Below are 17438 nucleotides of genomic sequence, written 5' to 3'. Positions count from 1 at the left end.
GTGCAACCCTGTGGCCATAGCAAAGAACTGCACCATTACCAATTCTAACTGATTCACAACAACAACCTGCATTCATAGAATCCAGAGTGTCTTTTTATTCAATTGTGAGATATGGGTGTTGCTGTCTGGCCAGCATTTATTGCCCATCCGTGGTGACCCTTTGTCAAAGCTTTGACAAAGGGTCGTCTGGACTCGAAACATCAGCTCTTTTCTCTCCTGACAGATGCTGCCAGACCTGCTGAGATTTTCCAGCATTTTCTCTTTTGGTTTCAGATTCCAGCATCCGCAGTAATTTGATTTTATCCAGTTTTTCACAGGGCAGTTGAGAGTCAACCCCATTGCTGTGGCTCTGGGGTCACATGTAGGCCGCACCAAGTAAGGACGGCAGATTTCCTTCCCTAAAGGACATGAGTGAATTAGGTGGGTTTTTCAAACAATCGACAATGGGTCATCAGTAGATTTTTAATTCCAGATGTTTTTTATTGAATTCAAATCCCACCATCTGCCGTGGTGGGATTCGAACCTGGGTCCCCAGAACATTAGTTGAATTTCTGGATTAATAGCTTAGCAATAATACCACTAGGCCATCGTCTCACCTGCACTGACTCTCTGAGTATTTGAGTATCTTACCTCAGCCCAGCCTCCCCTGCCCTCTCCCCGTAATCTCACATTTTTACCCCGCTAATCCCCCTAACCTACACATTTTGAGATTTACGATAGCCAATCCACCTAACCTACACATCATTGGACACTAAAGCACAATTTATCATGGCCAATCCACCTAAACTACACATCTTGGGGCACTAAGGGGCAGTTTAGCATGGCCAATCCACTTCATAGAATCATAGAATCCCTACAGTGCAGAAGGAGGCCATTTGGCCCATCGAGTCTGCATCGACCACAATCCCACCCAGGCCCTATCCCCGTAACCCCACATATTTACCTGCTAATCCCTCTAACATACGCAACCCGGGACACTAATGGACAATTTAGCATGGCCAATCAACCTAACCCGCACATCTTTGGATAGTAGGAGGAAACCGGAGCACCCGGAGGAAACCCACGCAGACACAGGGAGAACGTGCAGACTCCACAGACAGTGACCCCAAGCCAGGAATCGAACCCGGGTCCCTGGAGCTGTGAGGCATCGGTGCTAACCACTGTGCCACCGTGCCGTCCTTAACCTGCACATCTTTGGACTGGGTTTCCCACTCAAAAGATGCACATGAGGAGGCATCTCTTCTCTTAGGAGGTCTTTAATCTTTGGGATTCTCTGTCCTGGAGAGGCTGGGTTGTTGAATATATACAAAGCTGCTTCTATCTACAAGGGAGTTAAGAGTTATGGAGAACAGGCAGAAAATGGAGTTGAGGCCACAGTCAGATCAGCCATAATCTTATTGAATGGCGGAGCAGGCTCGAGGGGCTGAATGGCCTCCTCTATTTCTACTGCTCAATCATGGTGATTAGCAATTTGAGAAGTTAGGAAAGAAGTGATTGCAAATGCCTGTGATTGTCTGGTTCAGACTGCCTGAAATGACTCCTGTCAAATCACACACACCCTCTATTTGGATTGGGGAACTTTGATATCTATTGATCCAAAGGGGTGTGAATGTTATTCCCCCCACGATCTTGTCTGCTGGCTTTCTGTGACCTCTGCACCGTGTGTTTGAACAGTTTAACTCACTGCCGAGCGGACAGTGGGCCTATCAGAACCCCAGCAAATGGGTCCAATTAAAATCAACTCTCCTTACAATACTGTCGAAAGTATTCGAACCATTTTAGAAAACAATCAGCATTGGATGATGCTGCACTGAAATCTGACTTCGTACTGGCTTGCTGATGAAAGGAAGTAAAGTCCAAGCCAATGACGCACAAGGTTTGCAGATCGAACCAAACAAAAAAGGGTGACCAAAGGTCATTCCCAGACTCTGAGGATGTCAAGCCAAGCGAGGATTCTACGCTGCCTCCTCCTCCTCTTGCCGTTCTACCCATTCCTCTGCTCTGTGGAAGGTGAGCCATGTGTCCTTTTGCAATCAAGAATGTTCTTTCATTGATACAACCTGTTGCAGCAAAATTCACAAATGACAGTGTGTCAAGGGACAGTAACCCATTCAGGGAGTGAGCTGACTTAGTTCAAACATTGGGACATTATCTCAACCTGATGGTGATGGTTTAATTCCCTGGCACACATCCTTGAGTAAGTTATTCTGAGTATTGATGAGATCTTGACTCTTGCATGTTTAAGCACAAAAGCTGGAATGTTATCGCCCTGCCTGCCACGGGAATCGGAGCGGGCGAGGGGCAGACAGTGAGAAGGCCCATTGACCTCGGGCGGGATTTTAAGGTTTTGGGACGAGTGAGGCCGCAAAATCTCTTTAAAAAAGGAACAATGTTAGCTCAGGGACAATTTAGCACGGTCAATCCACCTAACCAGCACATCTTTGGACACTAAGGGGCAATTTAGCATGGCCAATCCACCTAACCAGCACATCTTTGGACATTAAGGGGCAATTTAGCATGGCCAATCCACCTAACCTGCACATCTTTGGACACCAAGGGGCAATTTAGAATGGCCAATCCACCTAACCTGCACATCTATGGACATTAAGGGGCAATTTAGCATGGCCAATCCACCTAACCTGCACATCTTTGGATACTAATAGGCAATTTAGCATGGCCAATCCACCTAACCAGCACATCTTTGGACATTAAGGGGCAATTTAGCATGGCCAATCCACCTAACCAGCACATCTTTGGACATTAAGGGGCAATTTAGCATGGCCAATCCACCTAACCTGCACATCTTTGGACACCAAGGGGCAATTTAGCATGGCCAATCCACCTAACCTGCACATCTATGGACATTAAGGGGCAATTTAGCATGGCCAATCCACCTAACCTGCACATCTTTGGACACTAATAGGCAATTTAGCATGGCCAATCCACCTAACCTGCACATCTTTGGACATTAAGGGGCAATTTAGCATGGCCAATCCACCTAACCCGCACATCTTTGGACACTAAGAGGCAATTTAGCATGGCCAATCCACCTAACCTATGCATCTTTAGGACACTAAGGGGTAATTTAGCATGGCCAATCCACCCAACGAATAAAAAGTTTATTTATTCATGTCACAAGTAGGCTAACATTAACACTGCAATGAAGTTACTTTGAAAATCCCCGAGTCGCCACACTCCGGCGCCTGTTCGGGTTCACTGAGGGAGAATTTAGCACGGCCAATCCACCTGACCTGCACGTCTTTGGACTGTGGGGGTAAACCGGATCAGCGGAAGAAACCCACGCAGGCACGGGGAGAATGTGGAGACTCCGCACAGACAGTGACCCAAGCTGGGAATCGAACCCTGGTCCCTGGCACTGTGAGGCAGCAGTGCTAACCACTGTGCCTCCGTGCCGCCCCAATCAAGATCAGTTGAGAGAGTAAATCCAATCAGTGAGGGTGAGGAGTTGGCTCAATCTGTCATGACACATGGAACACACACAAAGAGGAGGGAGTCCAGTTATCCTTTTATTTGTGACACTTTGCTGGTTATTCTGTTTCTTTCTGAAAGCCTTCTCTTGTTTGATCTTCTTCCCAGCGCGAGCAGACTATCACCTCAATAATGTTTTGAGCATCATCGAGGAGTTGGAAGGTCATGACCCTGGACTGACCATTCTCAATGTTACCCCTGCCCTGGGAGGACTGCGAACATCTGACCAGGATTACCATCACCTCCTGCTTGGTGAAACCACAGAACCTCTCGCCTCTCTGCAACTTCTGTCTGAAGACCAACGATCTTTCATTACATCTGTCATGAACCATGACGTCGACGCCTCAGCTGAACGTGGGGTGGTCCTTACTCCAGACGGGACCACAATTGCTGTTGGGCACCTCATTGCGGGGATCGAAGCTGGATTGAAGAGAGTGGTGGACCTCCGTCGTCCGGATGTGGTGGGAGATCTCCCAGCCCCAGTTGATAATCTTTATGCCCTAACTTTAGCCAAGGATATCGGGTTAGCAATCGTGGCTTATCACCTGAACAAGAGCCAAGTGTTACTGGGGCCTGATGGTTGTTGGGATAATGTGACTTCTCCTCAGGTTTTCACTGCATTGGGTCCCTGGTCCCCGATCACAAATGCTGTGGTCAATGGGGGCATGGATGGCTTAATCCTGGGGAACCTCTTAACAGAACTCCAAGCTCCACTGCCCAAACTCAGTGCTCTGTTGAGAGATTACTACGGCGAGGGTCAGGGATGGATGGGTTTGAAAGCAAACAGACGTCGGAAGAACTTTGAAGCAATAGTTGACCTTGGTGTTTTGACCAGTCAGGTGATAAGTGCAGTTTACCTGTACAACCATACCGGGAACAATGCAATTCTCCAAAACCTCAACCACAACATCCTGAGAAACATTTCCCAGCAAGGAGTTAAACAGTTTCATCAGAGCTATATTGGTGAGTAAACTATTCTAATTACTGGTACTCCCTTATAAGGAAAAACAAGTTGAACGGCACGGTGGCACAGTGGTTAGCACTGCTGCCTCACAGCGCCAGGGACCCGGGTTCAGTTCCGGCCTCGAATCACTGTCTGTGTGGAGTTTGCACATTCTCCCCGTGTCTGTGTGGGTTTCCTCCGGGTTCTCCGGTTTCCCCCCACACTTCAAAGATGTGCAAATTAGGTTGATTGGCCACGGTAAATTGACCCTAGCGTTGGGGGATTAGCAGGGTAAATATGTGGGGTTATGGGAATAGGGCCTGGGTGGGATTTGTGGTTGGTGCTGACTCGATGGGCCAAATGGCCTCCTTCTGCACTGTAGGGATTTTACTTTATGAATGACTATTGCCTGCAAGGAACGTATTTGAAACACTCCCATTTTGTAATAGATTCCCTGCGGCCACTTTCAGTTAGTGAATAAAAGTTTCACTTACATACAGGATTGCAAAACCGTTGAGAGAGGTTAAGAACCACCTATTGGCCAAAGCCTGCAATTGCACAATGACTTGTTGACATTGAAAAAATGTGAAGGGAAGTGTAGATGTGGCTATCTACCGGGCTGAATACTAACATTCAGTGTAACCAGAAGTTATGTCAACACCAAGTAAGGTTAGCTTTGTGGAAGTTGTTTGTATAGATTGGTGTTTTTACCTAATATAATAGAACTGTAATCATTGAACCCCTCCAGTGTAGAAGAGGCCATTCGGCCCATCGAGTCTGCAGCAACTCACTGACAGAGCATCTTACTCAGGCCCTCTCCCCAGCCCGATCCTGCAACCTCACACATTTACCATCTAACCTGCACATCTTTGGACACTATGGGGCAATTTAGCATGGCCAATCCATCTAACCTACACATCTTTGGACACTAAGAGGCAATTTAGCATGGCCAATCCACCTAAACTGCACATCTTTGGACACTATGGGGCAATTTAGCATGGCCAAACCACCTAACTTGCACATCTTTGGACACTAAGGGGCAATTTAGCATGGCCAATCCATCTAACCTACACATCTTTGGACACTAAGAGGCAATTTAGCATGGCCAATCCACCTAACCTCCACATCTTTGGACACTAAGAGGCAATTTAGCCTGACCAATCCACCTAAACTGCACATCTTTGGACACCAAGGGGCAATTTAGCATGGCCAATCCATCTAACCTACACATCTTTGGACACTAAGAGGCAATTTAGCCTGACCAATCCACCTAAACTGCACATCTTTGGACACTAAGAGGCAATTTAGCATGGCCAGTCCACCTAACCCGCAGGACACCGGAGGAAACCGAAGGAAACCCATGCAGGCACGGGGAGAATGTGCAGACTCCACGCAGACAGTGACCCAAGCCGGGAATCGAACCCGGGCTCTGGCGCTGTGAGGCAGTACTGCTAACCACTGTGCCACCGTGCCGTAACCTCAGTGGTTGTCCGCTGGGCTGGATTGCCTCAATGCTGTGGCACTCAGTGAGTAATCTGCTGCACCTTAATTCTAAGTGATCTCGGAGCGTGCACTTTGATTACTGCCCTATCTCTGAGTCACACTCTTTCCGAGTGCAACTTCCTAATATGTGTGTGAGGGTCAGTGACATTATCCCTACGGCTGGTAGAAAGTAGATTTAGGGCTTTAATTTAATTGCAAACTTCAATGACGCTCAAAAGTTTGAGTTTTCTTTTTACTTACAGTGCCATTTTTGTTGAAACCAATGGAATAAAAGTTGTACGGGCACAGTCACTGTATAACTCAGTACAAAAGGTATCAACACAGGTAGGGCGCTGGCCTCGTGGTATTATCATTAGATTATTAATCCAGAAACTCAGCTAATGTTCTGGGGACCCGGATTCGAATCCCGCCACGGCAGATGGTGGAATTTGAATTCAATAAAACAGATCTGGAATTAAGAATCCACTGATGGCCATGAAACCATTGTCGATTGTCGGAAAAACCCATCTGGTTCACTAATACCCTTTAGGGAAGGAAATCTGCCGTCCTTACCCGGTCTGGCCTACATGTGACTCCAGAGCCACAGCAATGTGGTTGACTCTCAACTGCCCTCTGAAATGGCCTAGCAAGCCACTCAGTTGTTCAAGGAAACGGTGGCACGGTAGCACAGTGGTTAGCACTGCTGCTTCACAGCTCCAGGGACCTGGGTTCGATTCCCGGCTTGGGTCACTGTGTGGAGTTTGCACATTCTCCTCGTGTCTGCGTGGGTTTCCTCCGGGCGCTCCGGTTTCCTCCCACAGTCCAAAGATGTGCGGGTTAGGTTGATTGGCCGTGCTAAAATTGCCCCTTAGTGTCCTGAGATGCGTAGGTTAGAGGGATTAGCGGGTAAATGTGTAGGGATATGGGGATAGGGCCTGGGTGGGATTGTGGTCGGTGCAGACTCGATGGGCCGAATGGCCTCTTTCTGCACTGTAGGGTTTCTATGATTCTAAGATTCGATGAAACAGCTCACCACCGCCTTCTCGAGGGCAACTAGTGATGGGCAATAAATGCTGGCTCACCCCACGTCCCACGAATGAATAAAAACAAAACTAATTGATACCTCTGACGAAGGGTCATCCAGACTCCAAACGTTGGCTCTATTCTCTCTCCACACATGCTGTCAGACCTGCTGAGATTTTCCAGAATTTTCTGCTTCTGTTTCAGAATCCGGCATCCGCGGTCATTTAAGTTTATTGACTAATTCACTTTTGATTTTTCTGCTGAATATTACCCTGATATTTTGTGTCCTCATTAAATGGGGTGATGTAACGTTAGGAAATGGTACATTCATTTGATTTTAGCACTTAGAGTCAGTGCCAAAGGATTAATTAGGCTGGATAAACTGCCCCCTTTATGCCAATGTGCTAGTTCCAATTCCTGCACCATCTGTCCTTTCATCAAACTAGTGCCAAGCTGAGGTTAGTATCTCGCTGGATAAAACCAGGGCGTTCTCACCTTCCCCCAATGACGAGGAGAGATTGAGTTGTCCCATCATCTGGTGCAAGATAAGTGAGTACAGATTCAGAAATACTTTATTGTCCATAAAGCACATCCTAAGGTTGCGAATGGCATGAGCCAGTGAATTCAAGTCTTTCTTACTGTGTTGTCCGATTCGCGCCCTATATTTAGAACGTAACCCCAGTGTACCTTTATTTCTTTTCCCCGCAGTTTGCCCTGCCATTATTCCTCGCTGTATGTGGGTGGCTAAACCCTACAAAGGTGTCCCGGTGAATCTGACGCTCCCCCTAAGATTTGTTTACATCCACCATACCCATGAGCCCAGTCAACCCTGCACCACTTTCTATCAATGTGCCGCGGACATGCGGAGTATGCAACGCTTCCACCAAGAGGACCGTAAATGGGACGACATCGGCTACAGGTAAGGATCCCAACAGGTCCTAAGGAATTGCGCAGAAACAGGCCATTCGGCCCACTATTAAGCTTTAATCATTAGATTTTAATTTGATTTATTATTGTCACATGTATTAGCATACAGTGAAAAGTATTGTTTCTTGCATGCTGTACAGACAAAGCATACCGTTCATGGAGAAGGAAACGCGAGAGTACAGAATGTAGTGTTACAGTCATAGCTAGGGTGTAGAGAAAGATCAACTTAATGCAAGGTAGGTCCATTCAAAAGTCTGACGGCAGCAGGGAAGAAGCTGTTCTTGAGTCGCTTGGTACGTGACACCAGACTTTTGTATCTTTTTCCCCCGACGGAAGAAGGTGGAAGAGAGAATGTCTGGGGTGCGTGGGGTCCTTAATTGTGCTGGCTGCTTTGCCGAGGCAGCGGGAAGTGTAGACAGAGTTAATGGATGGGAGGCTGGTTTGCGTGATGGACTGGGCTACATTCACGACCTTTTGTAGTTCCTTGCGATCTTGGGCAGAGCAGGAGCCATACCAAGCTGTGTTACATTCAGAAAGAATGCTTTCTATGGTGCATCTGTAAAAGTTGTTAGTGTCACAAGTAAGGCTTACATTAACATTGCAATGAAGTTACTGTGAAAATCCCCTAGTCGCCACACTCCAGTGCCTGTTCGGGTACACTGAGGGAGAATTTAGCACGGCCAATGTACCCTAACCAACACGTCTTTCGGACTGTGGGAGGAAACCGGAGCACCCGGAGGAATCCCACACAGACACGGGGGGAAGGTGCAGACTCCGCACAGACAGTGACCCAAGCCGGGAATCGAACCCCTGTCCCTGGCGCTGTGAGGCAGCAGTGCTAACCACTGTGCCAGCCAAAGTTTCTGCTCCACATGACCCTCTTTCCCCCCATTCTTCATCTCACCCCATCAATGTACTCTATTCCTTTCTCCCTCATGTGTTTATCTCTCTTAACACATCAATTATCCACTCTCAACATGTTGGCTCTGTTCTCTCTCCACAGATGCTGCCAGATCTGCCACTGGTAACTTTCAGAATCTAAATCCCATTTAAAAATAAATGCACTGTTCCTGATAGGTTTCATAGCACCAGCGGGGGTGAAGGGGCAGGGGAGGGGGGAGGTGTGAGGGGGGAGCCAGGGTGAAATGAAAGGGTCACTAATGTGAGGGCTGGAAGCTGGACTATTGCCCACTGCCCATGCCATTCTGAGCACAGCCAGAGTTTCCCCGCCCACTCTCACGAGGCTAGGTTCCCAGCAGCAAGAGCTATCAATTGGCATCTATATTTAAACTGTGGTTCAGCAAAGCAAGGGGCCGAATGTTCTGCCTACACCCCACTCACTTTGCCAGTTCCGTAGTGTTTCCGCAGTATATGGGGTGCATGTTTGGGTGGCACCGTGGTTAGCACTGCTGCCTCAGCATCAGGGACCCGGGTTCGATTCTGGCCTGTCTGTGCGGAATCTGCACATTCCCCCCGTGTCTGCGTGGGTTTCCTCCAGGTGCTCCGGTTTCCTCCCACAGTCCAAAGATGTGTAGGTTAGGGGGATTGGCCATGCTAAATTGCCCCTTATTGTCCAAAGATGTGTAGGTTAAGTGGATTGGCCGTGCTACATTGTCCCTTATTGTCCAAAGATGTGCAGGTTAGGCGGATTGGCCATGCTAAATTGCCCCTTATTGTCCAAGGATGTGTGGGTTAGGTGGATTGGTCAGGCTAAATTGCCCCTTATTGTCCAAAGATGTGTGGGTTAGGTGGATTGGCCGTGCTAAATTGTCCCTTATTGTCCAAAGATGTGCAGGTTAGGCGGATTGGCCATGCTAAATTGCCCCTTATTGTCCAAGGATGTGTGGGTTAGGTGGATTGGTCAGGCTAAATTGCCCCTTATTGTCCAAAGATGTGTGGGTTAGGTGGATTGGCCATATTAAATTGCCCTTTAATGTCCAAAGATGTGCAGGTTAGGTGGATTGGCCATGTTAAATTGCCCCTTAGTGTCCAAAGATGTGTAGGTTAGGCGGATTGGCCATGCTAACTTGCCCCTTAAGGTTCAAAGATGTGCAGGTTAGGGGGGTTAGCGGGGTAAATACGCGGAGTTACGGGGATATGGCGGTAGGATGCTCTGTCGGAGAGTCAGTACAGACTAGATGGGCCGAATGCATTGTAGAGATTGTGTATATAAGTTCCAGATGTAAAATAATAGGCAAAAGGGGAATGAAGGAGAAATGTTTTCACACAGAGGATTGTTACGATCCAGGTTGCACGACCTGAAAGGGTGCTGGAAGCAGTTGGTACTTTCCGGAAGGCCTGTAATTGAAGAGAACTCATTTTTAGAGTGATGGGGAAGGAACTGGGGTGTGTCCCCGGCCATACAGAGACAGAAAAAGAAAGTGATTTGGAAATACAAGAGACTTCATCCTGAAAGGTGTGACTTATATGAAAATACTTCAGAAAGAATGCATCATTAAAATGACTGCAGGATATTAACCCCAGATAATTTAAGTATATTTATGGCTGAACTGCTGTGGTAATGTCATTGAAGTCGGAAAATATACCTCTTGAGGCTGGTATGAGTCAAAACACAGTCAGGCTTTATTCTCACAAGCTTGAGGGAGAACTTGACCCCTTGAAAGCGGAAGCCAAAGTTCTCCCTGAACACAAGAAGTGTGGATATTTATACATCAGGGTTCCCAATACAAGCCATAAAGCAAAGTCCAGTTAACAGTCCTTGATCGTAAATTATAGTTCCTTTAACAGCTTCTGATAGTTTCTGGATCATGGTTAGAGACCATCTGGTATCCTTGGGTCATAAAGCACAATTCTCCTGGTAGTCGAAGCCAAGGTGCCACCTCTGGTCCCCTGCTCTTCCCGCAGCTTTTCCTTTGAGGTGACTGAGTATGAGTGCAGCTGTCCCAGTGGGAGTCCTCCTTCAAACGGCCATTCTCGCACTCTACCATTTGCTTCCTTTGTTTAAATCATACACAAGCCTACGAGAAAGAAAGACTTACCACCCTACATCTACATTTAACTGTCTGTTTTATCAGAATGATATAAACAAGCGAGGGAACCATGAACAAATGGCTTATACTACTAAAAGTAAAAGATGAAAGACATGAACAAATGGCTTATACTACGACCAGGAGCAATATAAACAAAGGGGAGACTAGCCATAAGGAAGAGTTATGTTTGTGATACATTCCAGGTACAAAGTTCAACCTTTTAGGCACAAAATACATTGAGTACAAAAAACATTAACCCTTTCCCTTCTTCAGTCATAATCACAATATAATCTGTTTTAGTGATGGCTGAGGGATAAATATTGGCCGGGATGTCAGGACAACTCCGGTTCCTGTTCGTGGGGGTGACACGGTGGCACAGTGGTTAGCACTGCTGCCTCACAGCGCCAGGGACCTGAGTTCGATTCCCAGCGTCGATGGTAGTCATGATGTGGCGATGCCGGCGTTGGACTGGGGTAAACACAGTAAGAAGTTTAACAACACCAGGTTAAAGTCCAACAGGTTTATTTGGTAGCAAAATCCACAAGCTTTCAGAGCCTCAAGCTCCTTCTTCAGGTGAGTGGGAATTCTGTTCACAAACAGGGCATATAAAGACACAGACTCAATTTACAGAACAATGGTTGGAATGCGAATACTTACAGCTAAACAAGTCTTAAAGGTACAAACAATGTGAGTGGAGAGAGCATTAAGACAGGTTAAAGAGATGTGTATTGTCTCCAGACAGGACAGCCAGTGAAACTCTGCAGGTCCAGGCAAGCTGTGGGGATTACAGATAGTGTGACATGAACCCAATATCCCGGTTGAGGCCGTCCTCATGTGTGCGGAACTTGACTATCAGTTTCTGCTCTGTGACTCTGCGTTGTCGTGTGTCGTGAAGGCCGCCTTGGAGAACGCTTACCCGAAGATCAGAGGCCGAATGCCCGTGACCGCTGAAGTGCTCCCCCACAGGAAGAGAACAGTCTTGCCTGGTGATTGTCGAGCGGTGTTCATTCATCCGTTGTCGCTGCGTCTGCATGGTTTCCCCAACGTACCATGCCTTGGGACATCCTTTCCTGCAGCGTATCGGGTAGACAACATTGGCCGAGTTGCAAGAGTAGGTACGTGTACCTGGTGGATGGTGTTCTCACGTGAGATGATGGCATCCGTGTCGATGATCCGGCACATCTTGCAGAGTTTGCTGTGGCAGGGTTGTGTGGTGTCGTGGTCACTGTTCTCCTGAAGGCTGGGTGGTTTGATGCGGAAAATGGTACAATACTTCCCCAGAGGGGAGAAGCTACGGCATCTCCTCCGGAGCCTTCAACATGTCATTGATGAAGACGAACATCTCGCCAAGGCCATCCCCACACCCCCACTTCTTGCCTTCAAACAACCGCACAACCTCAAACAGACCATTGTCCGCAGCAAACTACCCAGCCTTCAGGAGAACAGTGACCACGACACCACACAACCCTGCCACAGCAACCTCTGCAGGACATGCCGGATCATCGACACGGATGCCATCATCTCGCGTGAGAACACCATCTACCAGGTACACGGTACATACTCTTGCAACTCGGCCAATGTTGTCTACCTGATACGCTGCAGGAAAGGATGTCCCGAGGCATGGTACATTGGGGAAACCATGCAGACACTGCGACAACGGATGAATGAACACCGCTCGACAATCACCAGGCAAGACTGTTCTCTTCCTGTGGGGGAGCACTTCAGCGGTCACGGGCATTCGGCCTCTGATCTTCGGGTAAGCGTTCTCCAAGGCGGCCTTTACGACGGCGCAGAGTCGCTGAGCAGAAACTGATAGTCAAGTTCCACACACATGAGGACGGCCTCAACCGGGATATTGGGTTCATGTCACACTATCTGTAACCCCCACAGCCTGCCTGGACCTGCAAAGACTCACTGGCTGTCCTGTCTGGAGACAATACACACCTCTTTAACCTGTCTTAATGCTCTCTCCACGCACACTGTTTGTACCTTTAAGGCTTGATTAGTTGTAAGTATTCGCATTCCAACCATTGTTCTGTAAATTGAGTTTGTGTCTTTATATGCCCTGTTTGTGAACAGAATTCCCACTCACCTGAAGAAGGAGCTTAAGGCTCCGAAAGCTTGTGACTTTTGCTACCAAATAAACCTGTTGGACTTTAACCTGGTGTTGTTAAACTTCTTACTTTGATTCCCAGCGTCAGGGACCTGGGTTCGATTTCGACCTCGGGTCACTGTCTGCGTGTAGTTTGCACGTTCTCCCCGTATCTGCGTGGGTTTCCTCCGGGTGCTCCGGTTTCCTCCCACACTCCAAAGATGTGCAGGTTAGCTTAATTGACCATGCTAAATTGCCCCTTAGCGTCAGGGGGATTTGGCATCTTAAATACGTGGGGTTACGGGGATAGGGCCTGGGTGGGATCGTGGTCAGTGCAGGCTGGATGGGCCGAATGGCCTCCTTCTGCACTCTAGCGATTCATAAAATCATAGAATCATACAGCGCAGAAGAGGCCCTTTGGCCCATTGAGTCCCCACTAACACATTAGAAACATCTGAACTCCCACCTAATGCCACTCACCAGCACTTGGCCCATAGCCCTGAATGTTATGATGTGCCAAGTACCCATCCAGATACTTTTTAAAAGATGTGAGGCATCCTGCCTCCACCACCCTCCCAGGCAGCGCATTCCAGACCATCACCGCCCTCTGGGTGAAAAGGTTTTTCCTCACACCTCCTCTGAACCTCCTGCCCCTCAACTTGAACCTATGCCCCCTCGTGACTGACCCTTCAACTGAAGGGGAACAGCTGTTCCTTGTCCACTCTGTCCATGTCCCTCATAATCTTGTACACCTCAATCAGGTCGCTCCTCAGTTTTCTCTGCTCTAACGAAAACAACCCAAGCCTACCCAACCTCTCTTTATGACTTAAATTCTATGATTCTGATAACGTTCTGGGTTTTCTTTAAATGCCCACGTGTCAGTTGAATGCAATTCAGGCAGCCCCTCTGACAGTGCAGCACACCCTCAGACTGCACTCAGGGTGTTGGCCTGGGTTTTGTGCTTCAGTCTCGGGAGTGGGATTCGAACCCGAGACGGTTATCTGCCGAACCACAGCTAACTTGTGCAAATGGATGGAGTGCTAATTTCTGAAGTGGTCTTTGTAGTTTTGTGGCAGGCTCCGATGGATACATCTACGAAGGCCGTGGATGGCTCTGGCAGGGGGCTCACACCAAGGGGCAAAACTCGAAGGGATACGGAGTGAGCTTCATCGGTGACTACACCTCAGAGCTCCCAGACCAGGCTGTAATGAAACTCGTGAAAGAAAGTTTCCTGAGGTGCGCCGTGATTGGCAAGAGAATAATCGGTGATTACGTCATTCAGGGGCACCGTCAATACAGACCAACCACGTGCCCAGGGGAAAGGCTCTTCAATGAGATCAAGACCTGGGCGGCCTTTAAGGTAACAATGTTTCCATTGGGTAATTTCCATGGACTATTTTATGAAGCGTTGGGGTCAAGATTAAGGATTAAGGCTGCTGTCAGACTTTTGAATGGACCTACCTTGCATTAAGTTGATCTTTCTCTACACCCTAGCTATGACTGTAACACTACATTCTGCACTCTCTCGTTTCCTTCTCTATGAACGGTATGCTTTGTCTGTATAGCGCGCAAGAAACAATACTTTTCACTGCATCCTAATACATGTGACAATAATAAATCAAAAGGTTTGGGCCACCCCATTGTCCAATTCCTGATTGTACCCCCTCATTGACCCCATTAACCCACTTGTGTTGAAAGGTTTATCGAAATAGCACATGAACAAAAAACATAGAACAGTACAGCACAGGAACAGGCCCTTCAGCCCACATGACGCCAAATTAAACTAACCCCTTCTGCCTGCCCTTGCTCCATATCCCTCTATTCCTCGCATATTCATGTGCTTATCCAAAAGCCTCTTAAACGCCCCTATCGTATCTGCCTCCACCACCACCCCTGGCAGTGTGTTCCAGACACCTACCACTCTCTGTGTAAAAAACTTACCCCTCACATCTCCTTTGAACTTTCCCCCTCTCACCTAAAGTGCATGCCGCCTAGTGTTAGACATTTCAACTCTGGGGAAAAAGATTCTGACTGTTGACCTTATCTCTGCCTCTCATAATTTTTATATTCTTCTATCAGGTCTCCCCTCAGCCTCCGCTGCTCCAGAGAAAGCAATCCTAGTTTGTCCACCCTCTCCTTATAGCTCACACCCTCCAATCCAGGCAGCATCCTGGTGAACCTCTTCTGCATCCTCTCCAAAGCCTCCACATCCTTCCTGTAACGTGGCGACCAGAATTGAACACCACACTCAAAGTGCAAAGTTTTATAAAGCTGCAACATTGTTTCTTCAAAAGGAACTCTTCAAAATGCAGCTAATGAAACAAGAACAAAACTTACTCCAACTTATAAATCAAAGAAAGGGTTTAATGAGCATACATCATTACTCCAAACTTGGGGCTTCACCCTGGGCCACTCTAAGTTTCCCACAATTCTACATAGTTCCTTATTTATAGTGAATCAGTTGGTCAGCTGACTATTACATCACTCTGTGATTGGTTCCATGTTTTACTGGGTCAGCTGACCCTTACATCTTGTTCCCATTGGTCACATTACATCCAATACAAATTTGTCACTGGTTATATTCTAACAAACATGACATCCTGACTCTTGTGCTCAGTGCCCCAACCAATAAAGGCAAACATGCCGTCCGCCTTCTTTACCACCCGAGTGGCCACTCTGGACTTGAATCCATGAAGGAATGCGGTGCTGAGTGCCTACTCCTGTTCCTCTCCATTCTTCTCCTTTCTTCTTTTTGTCTGTTTCTTCTATCTCATGCTTCTCTCCTTCTATTTGGGGTTGCCCCGATGCTGTGTGACCATTCCTCCTCCATCTCCTGTCAGTCACTCAATCTTTTTCCAATCCCATTATGTCTGAGTCTCTCTCTATCACTTCTTTCCATTTCGGGTCAGATCTTCCCCCTCTCTTTCTTCCTGGCAGTCACATCTCCATCACTCACATCCTCACATCACCTCTCGCCCTCTCTCTCTCCGCAACAGAGGACCATATCATTTCAATCTTTTCTCAGCTACTGGGGCTGATCATAGAATCATAGAATCCCTACAGTGCAGAAAGAGGCCATTTGGCCCATCGAGTCTGCTCCAACCACAATCCCACCCAGGCCCTATCCCCACAGCCACATGCATTTACCCTAGCTAGTCGCCCTGACACTATAAGGGGCAATTTTAGCATGGCCAAAGCACCTAATCCGCACATCTTTGGACTGTGGGAGGAAACCGGAGCACCCGGAGGAAACCCACGCAGGCACGGGGAGAATGTGCAAACTCCACACAGACAGTGACCCAAGCCGGGAATTGAACCCAGGTCTCTGGCGCTGTGAGGCAGCAGTGCTGACCCACTGTGCCACCGTGCCGCTACTCCCCCAAGACATTAGTGAACCAGATGGGTTTTTACAACAAACGACAATGTTTTAATGGTCACCATTAGAATTTTAATTCCAGATTTTTATTGAATTCAAATTTGACTTGGTGGGATTATGGTGAAAAGATTCCGAACAATATCAACACCAATCACCACGCAGAGAGAAACATGGAAACTAGAAGCAGGAGGAGGCCGTTCGGCCCTTCGAGCCTGCTCCGCCATCCACTTTGATCATGTCTGTGGAGTTCCCTGCCCAGTGGAACAGTTGAGGCTACCTCATTGAATGGTTTAAGGCAAGGATAGATAGATTTTTGAGCAGTAAAGGAATTAAGGGTTATGGTGAACGGGCGGGTAAGTGGAGCTGAGTCCACGAGAAAATCAGCCATGATCTTATTGAATGGCGGAGCAGGCTCGAGGGGCCAGGTAGCCTACTCCTGCTCTGAGTTCTTATGTTCTTATGGCTGATCATCAAATATCCTGATTCCCCCCTTACCCCCATATCCCTTGATCCCTTTAGTGCCAAGAGCGATATCTAATTTCTTCTTGAAACTAAACAACGTTTTGACCTGGTAGTGTGGCAAATGGAGAGATGCCTGTATTTCTGCAGTAGGGTAGACCTCTCTGTGGCTGAGATGAGACCCATGGTGTGGACAGAATAGGAAGGGTTAATTCTAACTCTTTGATCTGTCTCCCCCCCACTATTAGGAGGTTGAATTATCCAATGGGACCACTGCTGGGTTGTAACCACTGAAGATCGACGCACAGAGAGACCATGAAGAGATCATGAGACATGGGGAGCAACCCAACAAGAAAGAACTACATAGACACATTCACGCTTACATAAGTAATAAACATATTAATTTGAAAGTGCATTTGCCCCATTATTTGACTCTGGAGCACTCAATATCTGTTTATGATTTTTAAATTTGGAGATCCCACATGTACAGAGGAACAGGGGTAGGCCATTCAGCCCCTCGAGCCTACTCCGCCATTCAATAAGATCAAGGCTGATCTGTGGCCTAACCCCATGTAGCTGCCCTCGGCCCATATCCCTTGATTCCCCTGCTCAATAAAAATGTGTCTATCTCAGACTTAAAGCTAACAATGAAACCAG

The 17438-nt window shown here is 47.6% G+C and overlaps 1 protein-coding gene across 2 annotated transcripts; it reads left to right on the top strand.

Annotated features, from left to right (window-relative positions):
* Positions 1-1748: 1748 nt before the first annotated feature.
* LOC144489513 (N-acetylmuramoyl-L-alanine amidase-like) lies at positions 1749-17194 on the top strand. 2 transcript variants are annotated; one of them, XM_078207378.1, is made up of 5 exons: positions 1755-2010; positions 3598-4452; positions 7646-7856; positions 14012-14306; positions 17030-17188. In XM_078207378.1, the coding sequence occupies exons 1-5, from the start codon at positions 1935-1937 to the stop codon at positions 17066-17068; spliced, it is 1476 nt and encodes a 491-aa protein (XP_078063504.1). In that variant the 5' UTR covers positions 1755-1934; the 3' UTR covers positions 17069-17188. The 2 variants fall into 2 exon arrangements, with proteins under 2 accessions (XP_078063505.1, XP_078063504.1); XM_078207379.1 differs by lacking the exon at positions 14012-14306 and having other exon boundaries at positions 1749-2010; positions 17030-17194.
* Positions 17195-17438: the final 244 nt, after the last annotated feature.

The sequence above is a fragment of the Mustelus asterias genome, unplaced genomic scaffold (assembly GCF_964213995.1).
Source record: "Mustelus asterias unplaced genomic scaffold, sMusAst1.hap1.1 HAP1_SCAFFOLD_2264, whole genome shotgun sequence".
Taxonomy (NCBI): domain Eukaryota; kingdom Metazoa; phylum Chordata; class Chondrichthyes; order Carcharhiniformes; family Triakidae; genus Mustelus; species Mustelus asterias.
Note: the sequence above shows the minus strand (reverse complement) of the source record. Positions and strands in the feature narration are given on the sequence as shown.